The sequence below is a fragment of the Archocentrus centrarchus genome, chromosome 8, assembly GCF_007364275.1.
Source record: "Archocentrus centrarchus isolate MPI-CPG fArcCen1 chromosome 8, fArcCen1, whole genome shotgun sequence".
NCBI classification, from domain to species: Eukaryota; Metazoa; Chordata; class Actinopteri; order Cichliformes; family Cichlidae; genus Archocentrus; species Archocentrus centrarchus.
The window spans coordinates 8,885,600-8,904,673 of NC_044353.1; the positions used below are offsets into that span (position 1 = coordinate 8,885,600).

Here is a 19,074-nt window from a genome sequence, read left to right on the forward strand (position 1 = left end):
GCCACAGTGGCTGCTGCTAAACTATAAATGCATTTGCCCTAGATCCTTGTGACACACTGTATAAAAGACGTGTCTGCCTGACCTATATCTGAGAAAAATATTATTATATACTTCTATACTACAGCATTTAATAATATTCTTATTGTATTACACTCCCGTCTTCCTTTTTTTTTTCCCCTCTCTCCTCTCCTCACCTCTCCTGCCCTGTCCTCCAGCTCCCAAGCCTGCCTCTGCATCTTCCACCAAGCCCAGCTCTGTTGCTTCACCCAAACCTGATAAGCCACCTGTTTCCAAGACAACCAGGTAGGTGTGACATTTGTGTTGGACCAAAGCCTCAACCACACTCAAGTGTGTGAGTCTGTTTACACATACAAGCACACATGAAAACACTTTCTGTGTGTTTGTAGATAGCACAGGCTGCTGTCTATAATTGGTCCTCTTCTCAGACGCAGACTCCTCCAGGCAAAAAAGTTCGGAGTTCTTCTTTTTGAAAATGACCCTACCAAATTAAAGAAGTTGCTCCAGAACAGCTGGAAATCCAACTAAAGGACCAAATCAATAAGAATTGCAGTGAATAAGTTAAGCACTGCAAATCTCCTCAGTGCCAAGAGAGAAGCAGTTAGTTCAAAAGGTTTCACTTGGCTAGAGGTTCAAAGAGGGCGCTGTTTAAGAAAGAGCACCCTGAGGGAATCAGGGACAATGATCCCCCACATAGATGCTTGGAGGGGCCGGGCATAAGTAGGCCAGCAACAAGCCAATGTCAGAACAAGCCTTAGAGTAATGCCTTGTAGGCTTTCATCATTATACAGCATTATTAATAAAACAAGTGCGGGGAGGGCTCTACAGAGCGGAGGAAGAGCATTTGGAAGAAGAAACTCAGAACAAGAGCTTTGTCTGTGTTTTTGCCTCTTTCTGTGGCACTGTGTGTCGTGACAATATGTTTATGTGGAATTGGATCAACATGTGTTCCTCACCTGAGTCACACTGTACGCATGGTGCCAAATCCTGAGGTGACTAGGCGACAGACCACGAGAAGAGGCTGAACGAGGCCTTTGTTTGAGACAGTGATGATCAAGATCAGGCAGAGGAGCCTTTGGGAGTCTAGCTGCTCTTTGAACAGCTTATCCTTTTCCCTCTTCTTTGAGTTTGTTTGTTTGTTCACGCAAAGCCTCTTTTTTCTTACTGTTATGTCACCTTGTTGGTATGTCTGTGTGTAGACCCACTGTTGAGTTTGAAACACCGCCTCAATGAGATTGCTCTATTTGGAGCTTACAGATAGATCCGAGAGATCAACGACATATTGCAAGCATTTCCAGAGAGATGCTAAATGGACATTTTAGAAATAGTTTAGCAAAATAATAAATTGGAAGCTACTAACTTAAAAGAAAGAGTAAACAGTAGGAAACAGCTAGCCTAGCTTTGTTTAGGGGTAACCATTTTTACCCACTAGCTTCTCTAAAGCTCACTAAGCTCACTGTATTTTGTTATATCATGTTTTTTAATCCACATAAAAAGCAAGTGTCTAAAAATAGCAGTTCACCATCTTAAGCATTCAAACTAGACACAAAGTGGTTAGTGGGCTTAGAAAGTATTAGATTTGCTCGCTGATGGTATGATCTTTGTCAGGTCTGGGCTAGCAGCTTCTCCCTTCTATTCTTTACGCTAAGCTAAGCTGTTTTTTGTAACTTTGTACAAACATGACAGTGGTAACATATTTAGAAAAGTCGTAACAAGAAAGCAAATGAGTGAATTTCCCAATATGTCATTATCTTCTATTTTCTTTTTGTGATTAGATGGACCTGATCTGTATATAAACTAAGCTTCCTCTTTGAGCAGGAAGTTACATGGTTGTTACATACCTTTGTAAAAAAGAAAAATGTCCTCAGATGGGGACAGTGTTTTTTTTTTTTAACAATGTAACACAACAAAGCCACCATAGCTTAACAAAGTATAAAAAACTGTTGAGCAGAATGAAGGATAAGGTGCAGCAAAGCCAAAATTTAATGTTCCCATATGTGGACACAGGGTTTTAGGAGGTTCAAGACCAACCAAGTTACTTCCTCAGCAGTAGAAGGGCCTGTTCAGGAATTCTGTAAACTGTCAAATATCACAAGCGCTAATGACCTTAAAAAATGCATTTCATACAGGTCCATCACTGTAATGGAAAACAGCCTTTTTAAAGCCTTTTATTTCGTTAGGACAGCAGAGAGAAGACATGAAATGCGGGAGAAAGAGCAGAGGTGTAATAGCTTTATGGCTTTATCGCTTCCCTGCTCTCTATTCAGTCACTAACAATGTACAATATAATATAATAATACTATACTAATATTTGCCTTCCCAGTACACACTGGTTTGCCAACCACTCTCTCCAACCTGACAAGCAAAGTGTTTTAGATCCCCATCCCCCCCATGCCACGGGTAGCAGTTGGATTGTGGAGATTACACTCAGATTACAGCTTTATTCAGTGGTTGATGTGCAAACATCTTATTAAAAAGAGTTACACAAGGGCATTAATCGCTCGTGCAGCGCACAATACTCACTGTGCAGTGTTTAAAAACTGCACTGATGATTTCATTTCTAACATACTGACCAGCTTCATCATGTCCCACCACTACTCTGTGTGCATCAGTCTCCATTCTCTGGGAACATAAAACACTTCACAACCATTAAACACAAATGTCAGGGTTAGGGCTATATTCAGTACTAAGAATGTCTACATGTCCACTCTGTAGTGTTAATTATTAAACACATGTTCAGGTATGTATGGTGTGACGATTTCATATTACCTTTAGAAATTGATAACGCCTTATATTACCCATCATTAATAAATGGTAAATTGAGACGTTGATGATCACAGGACTAACACCTTGTGGGTATCTCTAACACACCAGCGCTTTGGACTAACCAGCTAGTATTTCATGCCCTAGGTGTGTGGTCGGGCTCACTGATGAATATTGAAACCTTTATCACAAAGCAACAACAAATAGAAAATATATAAATACACAGAAAAATGTGCAAAAGGTGTCCCAAAGTATTGGACACCTTTCATAACATTATATCGAATTAAAAAAATAATAATGACCTATAATGCAAACTAATTAAATAAATGAACTATGACTTATGATTTTATGGATTCTTGATAGTAAAATTGCTATAATCTAAAGCAGAATTAACTATTAATTTACCATTTAATAATTATTAGACTCTGACCGATATAATTAAAAATCCAAAACTCTGATATGTTGGGCAATTTTTTATTTATTTTTTTCCCCCCTCAGATGCACAAAACATAAACATATTGTGTCATTATTTATTTACTTGTTTATACTCCACCCAACTCTGCTCGGATCAGCTAGTTGTCTTTGTGGCGTTCCAAACACGTGTGTTGCCAGCAGGGAAGTTGCAGGGTGCCCTCTAGTGGGCAAACTATGCAATATCAAACTCATTACATGGTTGAAGGGTGTTTCTCCCGCCCCTTCATGACCTTTTAACTTTTAATTTGTTGGCCATTATAAATGCTAGCACCAGTAAATCAGCTCGTACCTCATATCGGCCCAGAAATACTCAAGTTAGGCTCCAATTGTTGTTGTTGTTGTATAGTTTTGCTAAAATCTGGTGCTTATATTTTGAGTTCATCAGTGTATGAAATGCATTGCTAGCAAGTGTAGTTCTACAGATAGCTCATAAACATTCAGTCCACAGCTATAACAAGTTACCTAATCTGTGTTATTAGCCTGTTGTTCCAGTTTGCCATTTTACACATTTAAAAACAGCTCAAGAAAAAAATGTCTGTCCACTCATGTCAGCTTGTCAGCTTGCTGTATAAGGACAAGGTTAACTGTGACTCAGTGCTCTCGCTAGTAGAGACTAGAAGTTGAAATAAGCTCTCTCTCTCCTCTCAACTACAGTGTTCGTGCAGAGCTGCACCTACACTCATCCGCTCTTCAGTCTGTGTCACACAATTAGTGTTATAGAGGGCTGATCGAGTTACATTAATCTAGCTCAACATTATTAACCAACAGCCCCACCTCCACACACATCATCCATGTGGCAGTTTGAGGCCAGAGTTGTAATTTCAGGCATTGTCCTCAATCGGTCATTGCAAAGATTTTGTACCGGCAAGGTGAAGTTATTATTTATTGTCCAACATGACTCGTGTCAGCTTCCATATCGATCCATGTCAATATTCGCTGTTTTCATTGAAATCTTAGCACATTTTCGATTATTAATATTAAGCATGCCAGCTAAGCCTTTAAATATCAGAAGCTACTTTTGCCTAACAGACTAAGCAGGTAACATGGGCGCTTTTTCAAAAGGCTGAGCTGAGGTTATAATTGTAGGTCAAGATCAGCTTATTAGTGTGCATCTAAGTGCATATTAGATGCAATGTTTGGTGTTGTTAGTGTATGTGTTTCATTCAGTAGATGTGTAGCTCAGAGGAGCCTTCTCCTCCAGTAGATCTCCATGAATCCTCATGAGAGAAGTATAACTATTACTCACGATAGGCTCTTCTGACAGCCCCGTGCACCCTTGTGGGCATGCTTTGTTAAGTGTGTGTATGTGCACGTCTGCTTTAGTAGATGTGATGTGCTTTGACAGGGCCATAAATTTCTGCTTTAATTAGATTTTGCCCTTTTCCTACCTCACTCACTCTAATTCCGGCCCACCATCGGCAGAGTCGGGGAGAGCTCAACAGACACATTAACTGCCACATCAGACGCACTCTGCTTCTCCTGTTGCTGCCACACACACACACACACACATGCATACTGTGGGTCTCTCAATTTATGCAGTGTTACTCTAAAGGCTCAGTTGATTTAATTCCATCCAAAGCAGATTTCACTTACCAGACAACAGCAAATGCTGGTCCACTGAGTGACATCAATCTATGTAATTTGAGGCCACTAGCAGATGTTCTCTTTCTCTATTGAGCTGGAGGTTTTTGTAAAGCTAGGCTAAATGCAGTCGTGACTCTGTATTGTAGCTCATCCTTTCTGTTCTTTTTAACCTCATAATCACACACTTACAGTTATGAGAAAGATGGCCTGTCATATGAAGATGTAGCCTGTTGTCTCATCAGAATTTAGCTTTAACTTGTGTGTAAAGTGTGTTTGCATTGTGCATGAGTATGGCTACCTGCTTCCTTTACAGTATGTGCATGTCTATGTGCATGTATATTTGTTTGCGTGTCTGTGTGCACCTGCTGTTTGATGCTGATTGCATGACTGCATGAAGCTTGTGAAAGGAAATATTTGAGTCTGATAAGTATCCAAATACAGAAAATGGAACATTTGAACAATATATTATCTGTAGGTGCTGCAGTGTTTGGGTTTTTTTGCATTGAGACATGAGTACTGGTATCTAGCATGAAAACCACCCAACAGGAGACTGCATAACACTGAGCATTCCCCACTGAAGGTGCTTTTGTGTATACGGATGATTGCACTGGAGAAACAGCTTGCCATCAGAATTCAGAGCATGTGTTCATTTGCCGATATATTGCTCTGTATGATATGGAGGTAAAGGGGGGGGAAGGGAGGCATACATGTGAGCTCGCTGGACACGTAGTACGCGGTCACGTGACGCCGAGCCGCGTTCTCCCGCCTGCCTTGCTGTTTCTTGCTGCAGCATAGTGACACAAAAACAAAAATGGTGGCAGTGGTATATGGAAGCTACATGATTGAATAGATCACTGATGAGCTCCCATCACTGCTGCCACAGATGCATATAGTGTTAGGGCTCTACATGCAGTAAGTGAGAGAGAGAGAGAGAGGCAGAGAGGTGGAGAAGAGAAGGAGGACCACAGTGAAGCAAAAGGAAATATTGCCCTGTTGGAAATCAGAGGACAGATCAAGGGTATTCAGTCCTAGAATCTCTCAGAGGATAAGATTTATTTATTTTTCCCATCACCTTTATGCTACCCACTCAGCTGCCCATGTTCCCACATTAGTCATGGTGTTTTCCTTGCTCATGGTCCCTCGGGGATGATAAATTTTTATTGGAGGGGATAGAATGCAGCCCTCCTGGTGATCTAACAAATTACTGCTGATGTAATGGTCCAACACTGGTTTATGCGGCAAGCAGCAGCAGTCAGGGGGCTTGTCCCACACAGTGTTCAGCAGTCCGAAATGAAGCAGACAGCGTATCACACAGGCTGTAAATCCTCCCTCCTGCCACGGGTGTGGCCAACCACTCTTACGAAGCAGACTCCCTCTGCTGCGATTTTATTGGTGAGCAGCCGCAGAGCCAATTACTAAATGGGTTTAGTAATCAGAGGGAGGGAAGAAGAGAGGGACAGAGTGTGACTGATGTGAGACAAACTTGTTTGTGGGCATTTCACTGCTGATAAAGACGCAGGGCAGATGTGTTATTGCAAAAAGGTGATTTTTCTGCCTTCTTTTTTAAAGTATACACTGAACGATGAACTTTTTTATCAAAACTTTTTAGAGACTAGAGAGATGCTAGATTTTTATCCATAGCATCCCAGTTAATATAGGTGATGCAGTAGGGATATTCCTAGTGAATTGTTTAAATGGGAGAAAAAAATTTCAAACTAGTCAGAAAGTAAGAAAACAATCAGAAATCCGTCAGAATTGAGCAAAATCTCACGGACATGTTAAACGTTGCCAACAAGAGACATTTTAAAAAAAAAAAAAAAAAGGCTAATTGTATTCCTCAGCAGTTCTAATGAAAGGCGTGGCAATTTGAAGCGTACATAAAACATTTACAGTGGTAGCGCCAACAGCCTTCTTTCCTTCCAGGTTAACGCCCAAACATGAGTGCAGAATACTCTGTTTGACTGGTTATATGCCAGTTTACTCTGACGCAGCCTGCATCACTGAGAAGCTGTCGTCTGTCCACCTTACTTGTTGCCTCAGAGGTGGTGGTGGTGGTGGGGGCTGCAGTTTTGAGTAGTGGGGAGTCACTGTATAACATGTTAGATCCCACATTTATTTGGTGGCGTTGTAATAATAAAATACAAATGTATTTTTTAAGTGTTTCTGTTTGCAAAGTGTGCCGACAAGTCGCACACTACCCTGGCACACACACTCATTCTAAGGCTTAGTCTCCTGTCTATAGTGATTATTCTCTTGTGATCACATTTAGATTAGGTTTAGATGAAATTTCATCCAGATTATGAATCTTGGAGCCCCTAGAGCCACGTTTCCTGCTTTTGTGCTGCAGAGCTGTGTAAATGGCAGGTAGAAAGACACCTGTATCGCTTAGGGCTATGTCTGCGAGACCCAACTGGATCCCTTTGTCTTATAAAAATGACTCATTAAAGGGACAAATGTTCTGAGGTGCAGAGCTCTGATCAGGTTCATTTAATGGAAGGATGATCCTGCCTCTTTAATTATCACAGCATCATCTTTCATTTATCTGCTCGTCTTTAGAGACGAAAGCTTCTCTCCACCGTAGATGGTCGTCTGTGCTGCAGGGAAGATGTCTGCCTGCATGGCTGCTTTGCTCCTGATTGCTCATTTGCCTCCCTTTTGTCAATCTCATTATTTAAATCATAGCCCGAATCCTGTTGGGTTACAACAAAGCACCACCAGCAGGCAGCCATGTTTTTTTTTTTACACACACCAATCCTTTCTCAGCCCCAGTGATTGAGGAAACACATAGCTCCAATAAAGCTAAAGTGTTGTCAGTGATCCTCGGGCGTCTTTTAAGTATTTTTTTTGCTGCGTGTCTCAGCGCGCCTGTAGCAGTGAGAGTCATCTGATCTTTCAGCTTCGGTACATTTTCGGCTGTTGTGTTCAACATTTGCGTTAGCTCCAATTTATAGTGTTTCTCTGAGCGAGGCCTGTGGTGGGATGAGAACAATAAACAAAGCTTCTCTCCTTCAGAACAAGCTGCCCTTTGAGTTAAATGAAGGCGCATCATTTAAAGACTACAATAAGCCTTGCAGTCTTCTCAGTCATTTGGCTGACAGTGAACTTAATTACAGAATCAAACATCACTGTGCTTAGGCGTCGTCGCCGCAGCCAAGCTGTGGTAAACTAATCTTGGAACACACAAGATCTAATTCTGCTGTGAGATGGAACCGTACAATACTGATAATCAGGAAGAAAATAGTGGTAATAAATTACCAAAAACAAAAATAACAATGTGCATCAGCACATGCAGCAGTTTAATCAGCAGTGCTGATTAAACTGCTGCATTGTTTAATCAGCAGTTTATTTCAGCTGATTAAACAATGCAATTAAGAACAAAAACCATAGGCACAACTGAAGAAATGCTGATCTAAGTAAACTGGATTGAGAGCCAATATATATGTGTTACAACTAAACATGGATCTCCTTCACTGCCTCCGGCTCCGTCTTGCCTCCTACTTTCTCTGTGACCTGGTTAATTTCCAGCACTCTGTAAAGTCCTCCTGCCTTTTTGGATTATCCACATTCCTTTTATCAGGCAGATTATTGTGAATGCTCTTTCTGAAAATCCCATTAGCATACTTCATCTCTAATGCCAGGCTCTATCTCTTAATTCTCCTCATTCTCTTCTCCCTGTAATTCCCATCTTTCACGTTCTAATTCAAGCAGCACCGTAGACTCTTTTTTTTTTTTTCCAAGAACAGATTCTAATTTCGAGCTTAAAATCTTAATATCTTGCTCACTAAGGCCATGGGATTTTACAGTTGAGATAGATAGATAAGAGAAGTCTGATGAAGTCAGCGGTTTATTGTTAAAAGGTAAGAACTCGGGTTCAGCAAAGGTGCAATTTTTGCATTTTTACCACCATCTCTGCGTGTGCCTTTTATTCTGCCTCTACAGCAGAAGTCACAGAGAACATACTAGAATCTGAGCTTCAAGCATACTAAACCAATGCATCACAGATTAGTCAATCAGCACTTTTGCTTAGCCAGAAGGTTTTTATTATGGTGCTGACATGATCCAGCAGTCTCAGTATTAGTAACACACCTTTCATTGCCCCAGAGCTAATTCTGCATGAATCAACTGTAAAGCTTCTTTGAACTTCTGAAGTGACCACACCTCTATCGGGTTTCCACCCGTCACTCTCCGAATTTAATCCCATTTCATGTTACCACACCGTATTCCACTGCATTTGCCAGGCCGTGAATAGCATGCACTACTTCCTTGCCTTTACACAGTGAGCGTGCCTTTAGCATAGCCCAGCTGAGTCGGGGGGGTTGGAAGAGTTGTATTTGTTCTCCTTTCAGTATTAAAGATTAACATGGTCCCAGCCATCTTCACTCTCCCTCTACTTCCCTCCTGCTGCCTGTTCTCTTTCTGCCATTATTAACTCAATTCTTTATTTAGAAACAGGCAGTTAGTGTAGCGTGGGCCCGAGAGGCTGCACACCACAGCCCTGTCAGGACTACTAGATGTAGGTTACTTCCCTTAGATGTGACATAGGAGCCAGCTTCTAGGCCAGGAGAGCCGGAGCAGGCAGGGCTGACGCACGCCGCCCCAAGAGTCATTCACCCATGAGGAGGGAGACAGACAGGAGATCGGGGACGGGGTTGACTGGGGTCAGTGTGCCTCTCTGGGGTCCGTTGTGATTCACCTTCCAGAGTGCTGAACTTCACTGGCCCTCGGGGGAGTTCGTCATGGGGCTGGTGAAAGTTTGCTTTTATACAACTCCAATTCAGAAGGCTTTTGAGATGGCTGAACAATCTGAGAATGAGACAGTAAAACAGTATGAAAGTAAGAAAATCTAATAATCAAAACAAAACGATAACAATGAAACACTGTAAGAAAACTTGAGGTTAAGGGATTTTTTTTTTAACTTACTTGTCAATGCTGCTGTCACTTTATCACACATTTAATTTATTTAAGTTATCAGATGTTTTCTGACTGCTCCAAAGGCTCAAAGCATAAAAAATAAATGCTGCCTCATCAAACGTTTTTGTCCTGCATCCTTAAAAATAAATAAAAAAAAAAGTATAAGCTTGTGCCAAAGCACCTCAGGGGCTGCCCTGATTATACATTGCAAGTCTGTAGGAAAAGTCCTTTAAAAATCATTACAAAAACTGATAGGGAACCAACGTAAAGCCTTTTAAATCAGTACTCAGGCAGTTCTGAATCAGTAATAATATTAATGTCTACCCTCTTGTACTTAAGAGGGAAGTCTCTATCGGTGGTTACCTCGGGTGAACCGGTTGACTCATTGGATTTAGTGTTGATCCAACAGCTAATCAGGTCAGTGTGTTGGCTATTTGCACACCTCTTAATTTATTATTACAGGAGATGTTTCCAGTACTCTGCACTTCATTTTATAGAAAACAGATGGACAGCCTTTGTAGCATGAAAGACTTGATAGGCATATTTTTATCTGTAAGGCCTTCATTATAAGTCCGCCATTGTATATCACATCCTTGATAGATTGGTATGGCCCAGAGCACCAAACTCATACAGCAACTGGCAAGTTTTGTTTTATTGGGTTAATTTTCTTATTGGGTATATTCATTTTATTCTTTTATCTTGAGATTGTGATCTATCCGAGCATTGTTGCTTGTTCTGTACTGTTTCCTAAGGTCCCCTTTTGGCAGTAGAAGTGTCTACTGCTGACATGTCAAGCTCTTGCTCCCTGTCAGAACCATTCTGAAGCACTCAAAGCACAGGGTTGATCAGCACACAGTCAGGGTGACACTTGATGTTTGCCCCAAGATGTGAGTGACTTAAAAACTCAAATGCTTGAGTCAGTTTCAATTAATCTCCATCCCTTGAGTTCTGTAACCAGGGGATTCACTGTCTGTTAAACTCATTTCAGTGTCTGAGTCTTGATTTTGACAAATTGTGTAAGTGGAGCTCTATATTTTCTAACTTTCTTCTCTGTTATTTCTTTTCAGGCCTACAACCGGCACAGCGCCGACACCTCGTCCTACCACGGGCTCATCTCGGCCACCCACTGGCAGCAACGCCAAGAGCTCCCCAGCTACAGCCAAACCTGCCACTCCTAAAACTCCCTCTGCCGCTGCCAAGACGGCTACCCCCAAACCAACCTCCACTACCCCCTCTGGTGGCAAACCTCCAGCATCTCAAACATCCAAAAACACAACCCCTGTGAAAAAAGGTAAAAACAAAAAGTCAACAAAGAAACACGGTTGTTGAAGTGGTTACACAACCGGATATCGGACAAAATGTTATTGTAAATCCTGGTATTTGAATTGGCTCAGGATTTCACTATTGACCCATCTTTAGTCTTTAATCTAAGACGGAAAAAGCAAATGCTGACAACCAAATTATTGTCAGGCAATTTTTTGGTGATTTACCAATTTATCAGCCAATATTTACCACTTTAATTTCCTCTGGTCTGTCAGCATTTAAGATGCCGTTCTCCAGCAGCTGTGGCCTATGTTATTCTCTTTATATCAGAAATCAAGTTACTTGTTTTTGTAAACACAGGTGTAAAAAATCATTTTAATTAAGACTGTACTAAATATAACTGAACCTTAATTAATGTAATTAGTAACACCTGTGTTTTCCTACTACACAGTGTCAAAGTGGGTGCTGGGAAAAAGGTCTTCTGAATTAGTGTTTATTCAGAGATAATGTGTTAAAGGTCTTTTTCTGTGTTTCTGGGACAACAGGGAGAATAAATAACCTCAAAGAGGAAATGATCAGCCGAACACTGGTATCTGTGCCTTGCTAAGTATTTTGAGCCAAAGGCAAATATGTTTTGGATTAGTAGCAGAAATTAATATTAAGACTTCAGTCATATTTTGCTTTAAATGTACAAATTCATGACTTTACATTGTAACTGGCATTTTAGACATTCACAGGTCTAATTTAAATGGAAGGTACAGCAGGGTGTCATCTATGTAGGGGTGGTAGGAGATATTCTGTTTAACACTCTGCGTGGTCTAATATGGAGTGGCGACAGAAGTACTGCAAAACAACATATTTTGAATTCATGCATTTATGTGAAGCGAAACCAACTTTATTTATAAAGCACTTTAAAAACAGCAGCCACTGACCGAAGTGCTGAACATGGGAACAAAAACACACCAGAACAAGAGAAAATACAATAAATAGAATCAAAATTACAACACAAAATAAAAGCATCAATAAAATGCAAGACACGATTAAACTTGAGTAAAACAATAAAACAAAATAAATAAGTAAAATCAACATCTCAAAGTTGGTTAAGAGCCAAGCAGAAGAGGTGGGTTTTAAGAGTAGATTTAAAAATGGTCAGTGAAGAGGCCTGTTAAATGTGGAATGGCAGCAAATTCCACAATTTGGGAAAGGATTGTGCATAGTAGGGCTGCAACTATTCCTCAAGTAACTCGAATAATTCGATCTTCGACAAATTTGATGCTTCGATTCTTCATTTTAATCCCTGATTAGCGACTAAAAATAGACCTGCAATAGAAACATATTTAGGAGAACACTTGTGAATACAAAGCATTACAACATTATGTGCGTGCAGCCCCCCAGTTTTTCAATAAAAACACTAATAACACAACAGCAGCAGTTGTTTTACATGCAGTCTGTCTGCACACACGGGCAAAGAGACAGAGCCGTTACTGAGGCGGTGAGCTCAGGTGGAGCGAAACAAAATGTTTGTCTAGCGTCCAAAGCAGCAGAGCTTGTTCCTGTAACCACCATTAAAACCTCTACTGGGAAACAGCTGGAGGTCCTTCATCAACCACCTGATCAGCAACGTGAAGAAAAGAGAACTTTGTAGCTGCTCCATCCACCGCTGTTTGTTTCACACAGAGAAACATCTGCAGATGCAGATGAATAAGATGAAGGTATTTCTTATACGATTAATCAATGGAATAATCGATAGAATACTCAATTACTAAAATAATCGATAGTTGCAGCCCTAGTGCATAGTACTCTCGAATTGATTAAAACAAAAAATTTTAATCAAAAAATTTATTTATATCTGGGAGGCTCAATCTAGTATGTTCTATGAGTGGGTAACATTTATGTGAGTTTCGTGGCTCTGAAACCATATCCTCAAGAAAAAATATATATACTTTTTATTACATACATTTGGCTTGATTACAGTATTAAATAGCTACAGAAAACAGTGTTAAATTTAAGGCGATCAGTAAAGCTTTGTTTGGTGGCTCCCTTTTTACGCGGCATCACCACAGCAGATGGATCCACATGTTTGATCTGACAGATTTTTGCACTGCGTACCCTTCCAGACACAACCCTCTTAGGGATTTGTATCTCCTCCAGGTCTTGAACCAAGGATCTTTTGTGCTAGACAAATGTGTTAAACACTATACTGTGATATTTTGTTATTTTCTACAATATCACATTGTTAAACCACTCCTCGTGTGCTTTTGTGTGTTTTTCTAGATGTCACCAAACCATCCACGCCAGCAGCCAAAAAGCCTGCAGACTCTCCCCTTACTCGCCCTTCTACAACGAAGTCAGCAAAACCTGAGACCCCCAAGTCAGCTTCAAAAGCAGAGGTCACTGCCAAAAAGCCTGCTACTAACAAGGCAGCAGACACAAAGACACCCAACCGCTCCAAAACACAAGAGAGTAAGCCTACACCTTCTAAGGATGCCTCCAAAACTCCTGGCTCCAAAGCAGCTCCAACCAAGACCTCCAGCCCCAAGAAAACTGTGGGAAGCAGCACACCAACTCCTGTTAAACGTGGCCCTAAAGCTGCAACAGCCACTGAACCTGAAAAGGAAGTTGCTGCAGCTGTAGCTGCTGCAGCTGTAGCTGCTACAGCGGCAGTTGCTGCAGCTGTTGTTGCCGGGCCAGAACAACCAGAACCTCCTACAGAAGTAGCCGTGGAGCCATCTGCTGCAACTCTTGAAGCAGTACAAGAAATATCAGCAGAGCCCACATCAGAACCAGTACCAGTCTCTGCACCAGTGGTTGAATCAATTTGTGAACCAAAACCAGAGCCCATACGGGAACCCACACCAGAACCTGCACGAGAACCCACACCAGAGCCTGTATGGGAACGCACACCAGAACCTGTACAGGAACCCACACCAGAACCTATAAGAGAACCCACACCAGAGCCTGTAAGGGAACCTACACCAGAACCCGTACGGGAACCTACACCAGAACCTATAAGAGAACCAACACCAGAGCCTGTAAGGGAACCAACACCAGAACCAGTAAGAAAACCGACACCAGAGCCCGTAAGGGAACCAACACCAGAACCCGTAAGGGAACCAACACCTGAACCTTTGCAAGAACCAACACCAGAACCTGTAGAACTAAGTTCACATCAAGTAGAAGAAACATACCCTGAAGCCTCTGCAGATCTACTGTCCCAGCCATCAGCAGAGGCAGAACTAGGAGTTGAACTAGCTCATGAACCAACCTTTGGTGTTCAGCTCCCGCCCCAGATGGACCCTTTCAAATTTGAGGAGCCTGCCAACGAAACCCTGGGTACTACTGTGATGTCTCCTCCATGTTCCCCACAAGGTCCTGCTTCTCCTGTCAGAGGTGAACACAATGCCTCCTCTTTGCTGGATATGGATGTGCAGTCTGATCCCTGGGACAGGAACCAGAGCCCAAACAGTATGATGAGAGAAGAGGAAAAGGACCAACAGTTTGAGGCTCAGCAGACACGGGTGGAGGAAGAGGAGGAGGAGGAGCAGGTGGAAGAAGAGAAGGAAAACTTGTTTATGCATACCTCCACAGCTCCAGAGGCCTTTCATAATACAGTGCAACCTCACTTATTGGGTGACTCACCTCTGGATGATTTCACCCCCAGAGAGCTGATCTCCTCTCATGAGAAGGAGGAGGCAGTGGAAAAGGCTGATGAGGAGATCAACGAGGATGACGATGAGGAGGATGATGATGATGATGAGGAACAGAGGCGACTGGGCCATCAGCCTTCATCCTTGATCACTGACATGAGCACGTCTCAGCTCTCTGACGAGTTCCAAGCACGCTCCTCAGCCTTTGGAGGTTCAGCAGGGTGGCACGGTGATGACTTGCTGTCTGGGATGGACTCTGAGGATGTGAGCAGCTGCACCAGCAGTCGGCAGCAGGGGGTCTCCGACCTCAGTAGTACCCAGCATACTGCCATATTAGAGGGCACCCAGAGTTCAGACGCCTTGGTTGACACTAGCCTCCGTGGTTCTGAGGGAGATGGTAACCTCATGGGTTCTCCCAACGTGGAAACCCTAGCCAATGAGGAAGAGGACGAGGATGATGAGGATGAGCGGGTGGATGATATGGATTTGAGCTCTGAGAGGGCAGATGAACATAAAGTGTTCCAGGAGCAAGGGCAAGAGGAGGAAGAAGATGAAGATGTAGAGATGCACAGTGAAGGAGTGACTGAGAGCTGTGAGAATGAAGAATACTTTACTGAGGAGGCGCATTTAGATAACCTCAATCGTTCTGGTCCTGCGCCCTCCATCCCTGCATCTTCATGGAGCCAGACCAACCCCTTCTGTGATACCTGGGCTCAACCAGCCTCGTTGCTCTCCGTCTCCTCCCCCAGCCCTGTGTCTGACCACGGAGCTGCCGAGTCTGAGACGCCCACCCAGTCCCCTGCCCAAGCGTGTTTGGACATCAGTGCCCCATCCTTTGCTCCTCAGACAGAGCAGGAGACCCAGCACCATCAGTCATCTTATGAGGAGATGAAGGGCTCGGCTCCTGAAGAGGCTCCCACCCTACTTGCTGCCCCAGCTGTAGGCATGTCCCAGTCCAGCACTCTGAGTGGAACAGCTCTTGCAGCCCACAGCAGCAGTGAGACAAGCACACCAGAGGAACTCCGTGACTACGACAGCAGCTCTGGAATTGAGTCCCGTTCTGACAAACAGCAGACCCCAGTGCCTGCTGCAGTCCAGCCTGACATGGAGCAGGACCTCGGTATTCACTTAGAAAAAGGTGATGGAGAAGAGGAGGAAGCTGAGACACTCCCTGCTGACGAGGTCCTAGGCACAGGACCCCCAACTGCTCCGGCATCCGCCCCTTCTTCCCCCTCCACCTCAGGAGATGAGGCCAGCGACACAGAAGGGGAGATGCAAATAAACGACCCAGAAGCACCGATGATGATGGGTGAAAGTGCTGGATTTGAAAGTCCTCCTCCCACATCTAGCCTGCCTGCTCTCGAGGAGGATGAAGAGGCTGGTGACACACCAGCCGGAGAGGGTGAGGAGGATGGGGGTGGGGCCACCCCTCAGTCAGCCAATTCTGTAGCTTCTTATGGCTTTGACTGCACCACATCCAACTCCAACGCCCACTCCATGGCTGAGAGCTGCGGGAAGAGCCCTGGAATCTTCTCCCTGGAGAACGAGGAGCAGCTCCCAGAGGAGGCCAAGGACCCCTCCCTCATCAAGGAGCTGACGCTGCCCTCGGCTTCCGCTGCTGCCCATGCAGAGGACCTGCTGGGCAGACCTGTGGACCTGATGCCTTTGGTCCACCCGGAGGACAGCCATCCCAGTTTAGATGACCACCACTACATGCTGGGAGGGAAGATCGCAGCAGACCAGCTGGAGGAGGTCAATCCAATCGGGGACGAGGAATCTGGAGACACCGATGACAACCAGGCGCTCTACTACTCTACCATATCTGATAAGACTGATAGTTTTCTGGCAGGTAACGTATAAGTCCCACCTATTACCCCCGGAATGCACCTTTTCCCTGCAACCCTCCCCCTTTACCTGTTTTTTTTTTCTCCAATTGGATTAGATGGTTAGAAAAAAAAAAAAGGCGAGCAAGATTGTAGGAAAAAAAATTAAAAAGTGATCAAAGGAGAAGGAAAAAAAAAATGACTGTAGCGATTTTTAAATGAAGCCTCCCTGTTTCACGGTTATGGGTGTATGGCTTAAACTCCTCTACTACCAGTTTCTAGTAGGATGTTCTTTTTAAGTAACACTGCTTACTCTGTAGCCCCTGATGGGGTATTGACTGATTGGTCCGACGTGACTGAGCTTTTAAACCGAAAAAGAAAAGAAAAAAAAACACACAGACGGAATAAAATGGACTCATTGTGTATTTATCCTACTGTTTTTACCGAACAAATGTCAATGACTTTTTTTTTTGTTGTTGTTTTGTATTTGCTTATTTGTTGGATTTTTTTTTGTTTGTTTGTTGTTTTTTTGTTTCTGTTAAAACCTGGTCCTCCCTTCCCTGTGTACACACGCTCCCATGTTCAACAGCACCATAGCTATAGTCGCTTATTAAAGGTTTGTGTTCTGCTTTCCAGACTGTTAGCTATCAAAATAAAAGCTAGGTATTAACGAGGCTGTTTTTGCCCTTACAGGTTTGTTGAAGTAGGTGTGGGGGTCATTAGATTGCAGTTGGTGACGCTTTTAATGTGTGCTTCAAGAGGTTCTACTGCTCTTTGCATAGGTTGTTAAGGTATATAACGTGCAGTCACGTACAGTATGTGTTTCAGGCATTTGGTTAAGTGGCTTCAAGCTTCAAGCCTCAGTTAGCAGATCATTTGTGTTCCAGAAGAGACTAACAGCTAGCCTTTTTTATTTGTGATGAAACTACATAATCTTACATCTCTATCACAGCTTTACACTCTCTGAAACCTTTTCATAGTGGGCGTTTGGTTTACTATTTCAGCAGTATATTGCATGTTTAATTAACAAAGACTCTGTACTACCTGGAATTTACAGCAATTCTACAATAGACATGATGTTCAGAAAATGAATGGTTCACGTTAGGTTATCTTTCAAAATTCCATTAAAACATCATTGCAAGGCATTTTGTTCCTGTTTCTTATTTTCCCTATGGATCCAGCATGCCTGAACTCGCTGTCCTTGTGTTTGAATCTCTGTTTGTTTGTTTGTGTCTATGCAACAGTATTTCCCATGGCGGCTCTTATTCTTCGCCATGGGAATTACTGTTCAACAGGAAGTGATGCAACATTGTTCAATGGTGTTGTGTCTGAAATGGAATTTTGGTCAAATCAAAGAGGCGATCCAAGTGATGTCCAGCATGCTTCAGGCCTTTGTGAAATTTGCAGATCCACCAACACAACATTCAGAACATATGGTGCTCACTAAAGGTGCCCTCTGAAGGTTCTTGGAAGCAAACGAAGCTGTTGTATGTTCATTGAAGACCGCATTTGTCGGGCCACAAATACATTTAAAATGCACCTGTTATGATTTTCCTTATTTACTGTCACATATCCAGTACCAGTCAAAACTTTGGACACACTTGAATGGGTTAGTGTGTCCAAATCTTTGACTGGTACTGTGCTCTGTCATAATAGTCGATGTTCATATTAAACTTGGTTCAAATAAGGTGAGTGTAAGTACATGTTATCCATATGAGGCAAAACCTCAGGCTTCAGACTGCTCTAAATGCTCTGTTTTAGACAGTTTTTTAAAATTCTTGCGCTCTGACTGTGAGCATAGAAGCCCCACCCAAAACCTTCTGTTTGCAAGCAGCAGCTAATCAGAAGAAAGCCAGCTTACAGAGAGAAGAGCTAAAACAACTGGTTTCAGATAGTTCATGAACTGAGGGGCCGCACCAAGGATTAGTATAAAATAATACTTAGTTTTTTTGATCTCTGAATCATACACAAGATGAGTCCAAAAATGTAAAAGTGGAGCTAGAAATGAGCATTTAAGATGATCTTCATTCCCTTTGCAAGCACATTACTACACTTCTTGTCACTTCTCCACCGCCAGATGCCACGGCCGTGGCAGTAAAAAATTTATTAAGGACCAGACTCACACGATCAGTCTCCGGAAAAAATGTTGATGTTCTTGCAAGAAGGAAGTGGTTGCTGTCAGCTCAGGCATGAGGAAGCGCCCACTGAACTTCTCTCTCACTGCCATCTTATACACACACACAAGCACATGGCACACTTTTCCCACATTTTTTCACAGACAAAAAGGGGACTCGGACCTAAAAACACATCACTTGGACTACTAGCAGTCCTAAACTCTACACCACACTTTCTTTATTGCTTTAGTTAAAATCGGATTATTCAGCCTCCTGCGGTAACACAAAAGCGGGACCTCTCTGTTCTTTATGTGCGTATGTGTTCCCCTCTCAGACCCCCTCTCACAGGGAAAAAGAATCAATGACTCTTAGATGACAATAAGTCAGCAATAGCGTAAATGGGAGAGGAGGGTTGCAAAGCAGCTTGCAGATGGAATGACTTGTGCAGCTTAAAATCCATGTCCTCTGTGAGATTTG

General features: G+C 42.8%; 1 protein-coding gene across 4 annotated transcripts in view; it reads left to right on the forward strand.

Moving 5' to 3' along the window:
• Positions 1 to 17,157, forward strand: part of prr36b (proline rich 36b) — a 35,666-nt gene extending 18,509 nt beyond the window's left edge. For all 4 annotated transcript variants that reach the window (XM_030735487.1, XM_030735488.1, XM_030735485.1 and 1 more), the window contains 3 exons: positions 216 to 303; positions 10,818 to 11,041; positions 13,288 to 17,157. In XM_030735487.1, coding sequence (XP_030591347.1) covers positions 216 to 303; positions 10,818 to 11,041; positions 13,288 to 16,520 — 3,545 coding nt within the window. In that variant the 3' untranslated portion in view covers positions 16,521 to 17,157. The remainder of the gene's footprint in view (positions 1 to 215; positions 304 to 10,817; positions 11,042 to 13,287) is intronic.
• Positions 17,158 to 19,074: the final 1,917 nt, after the last annotated feature.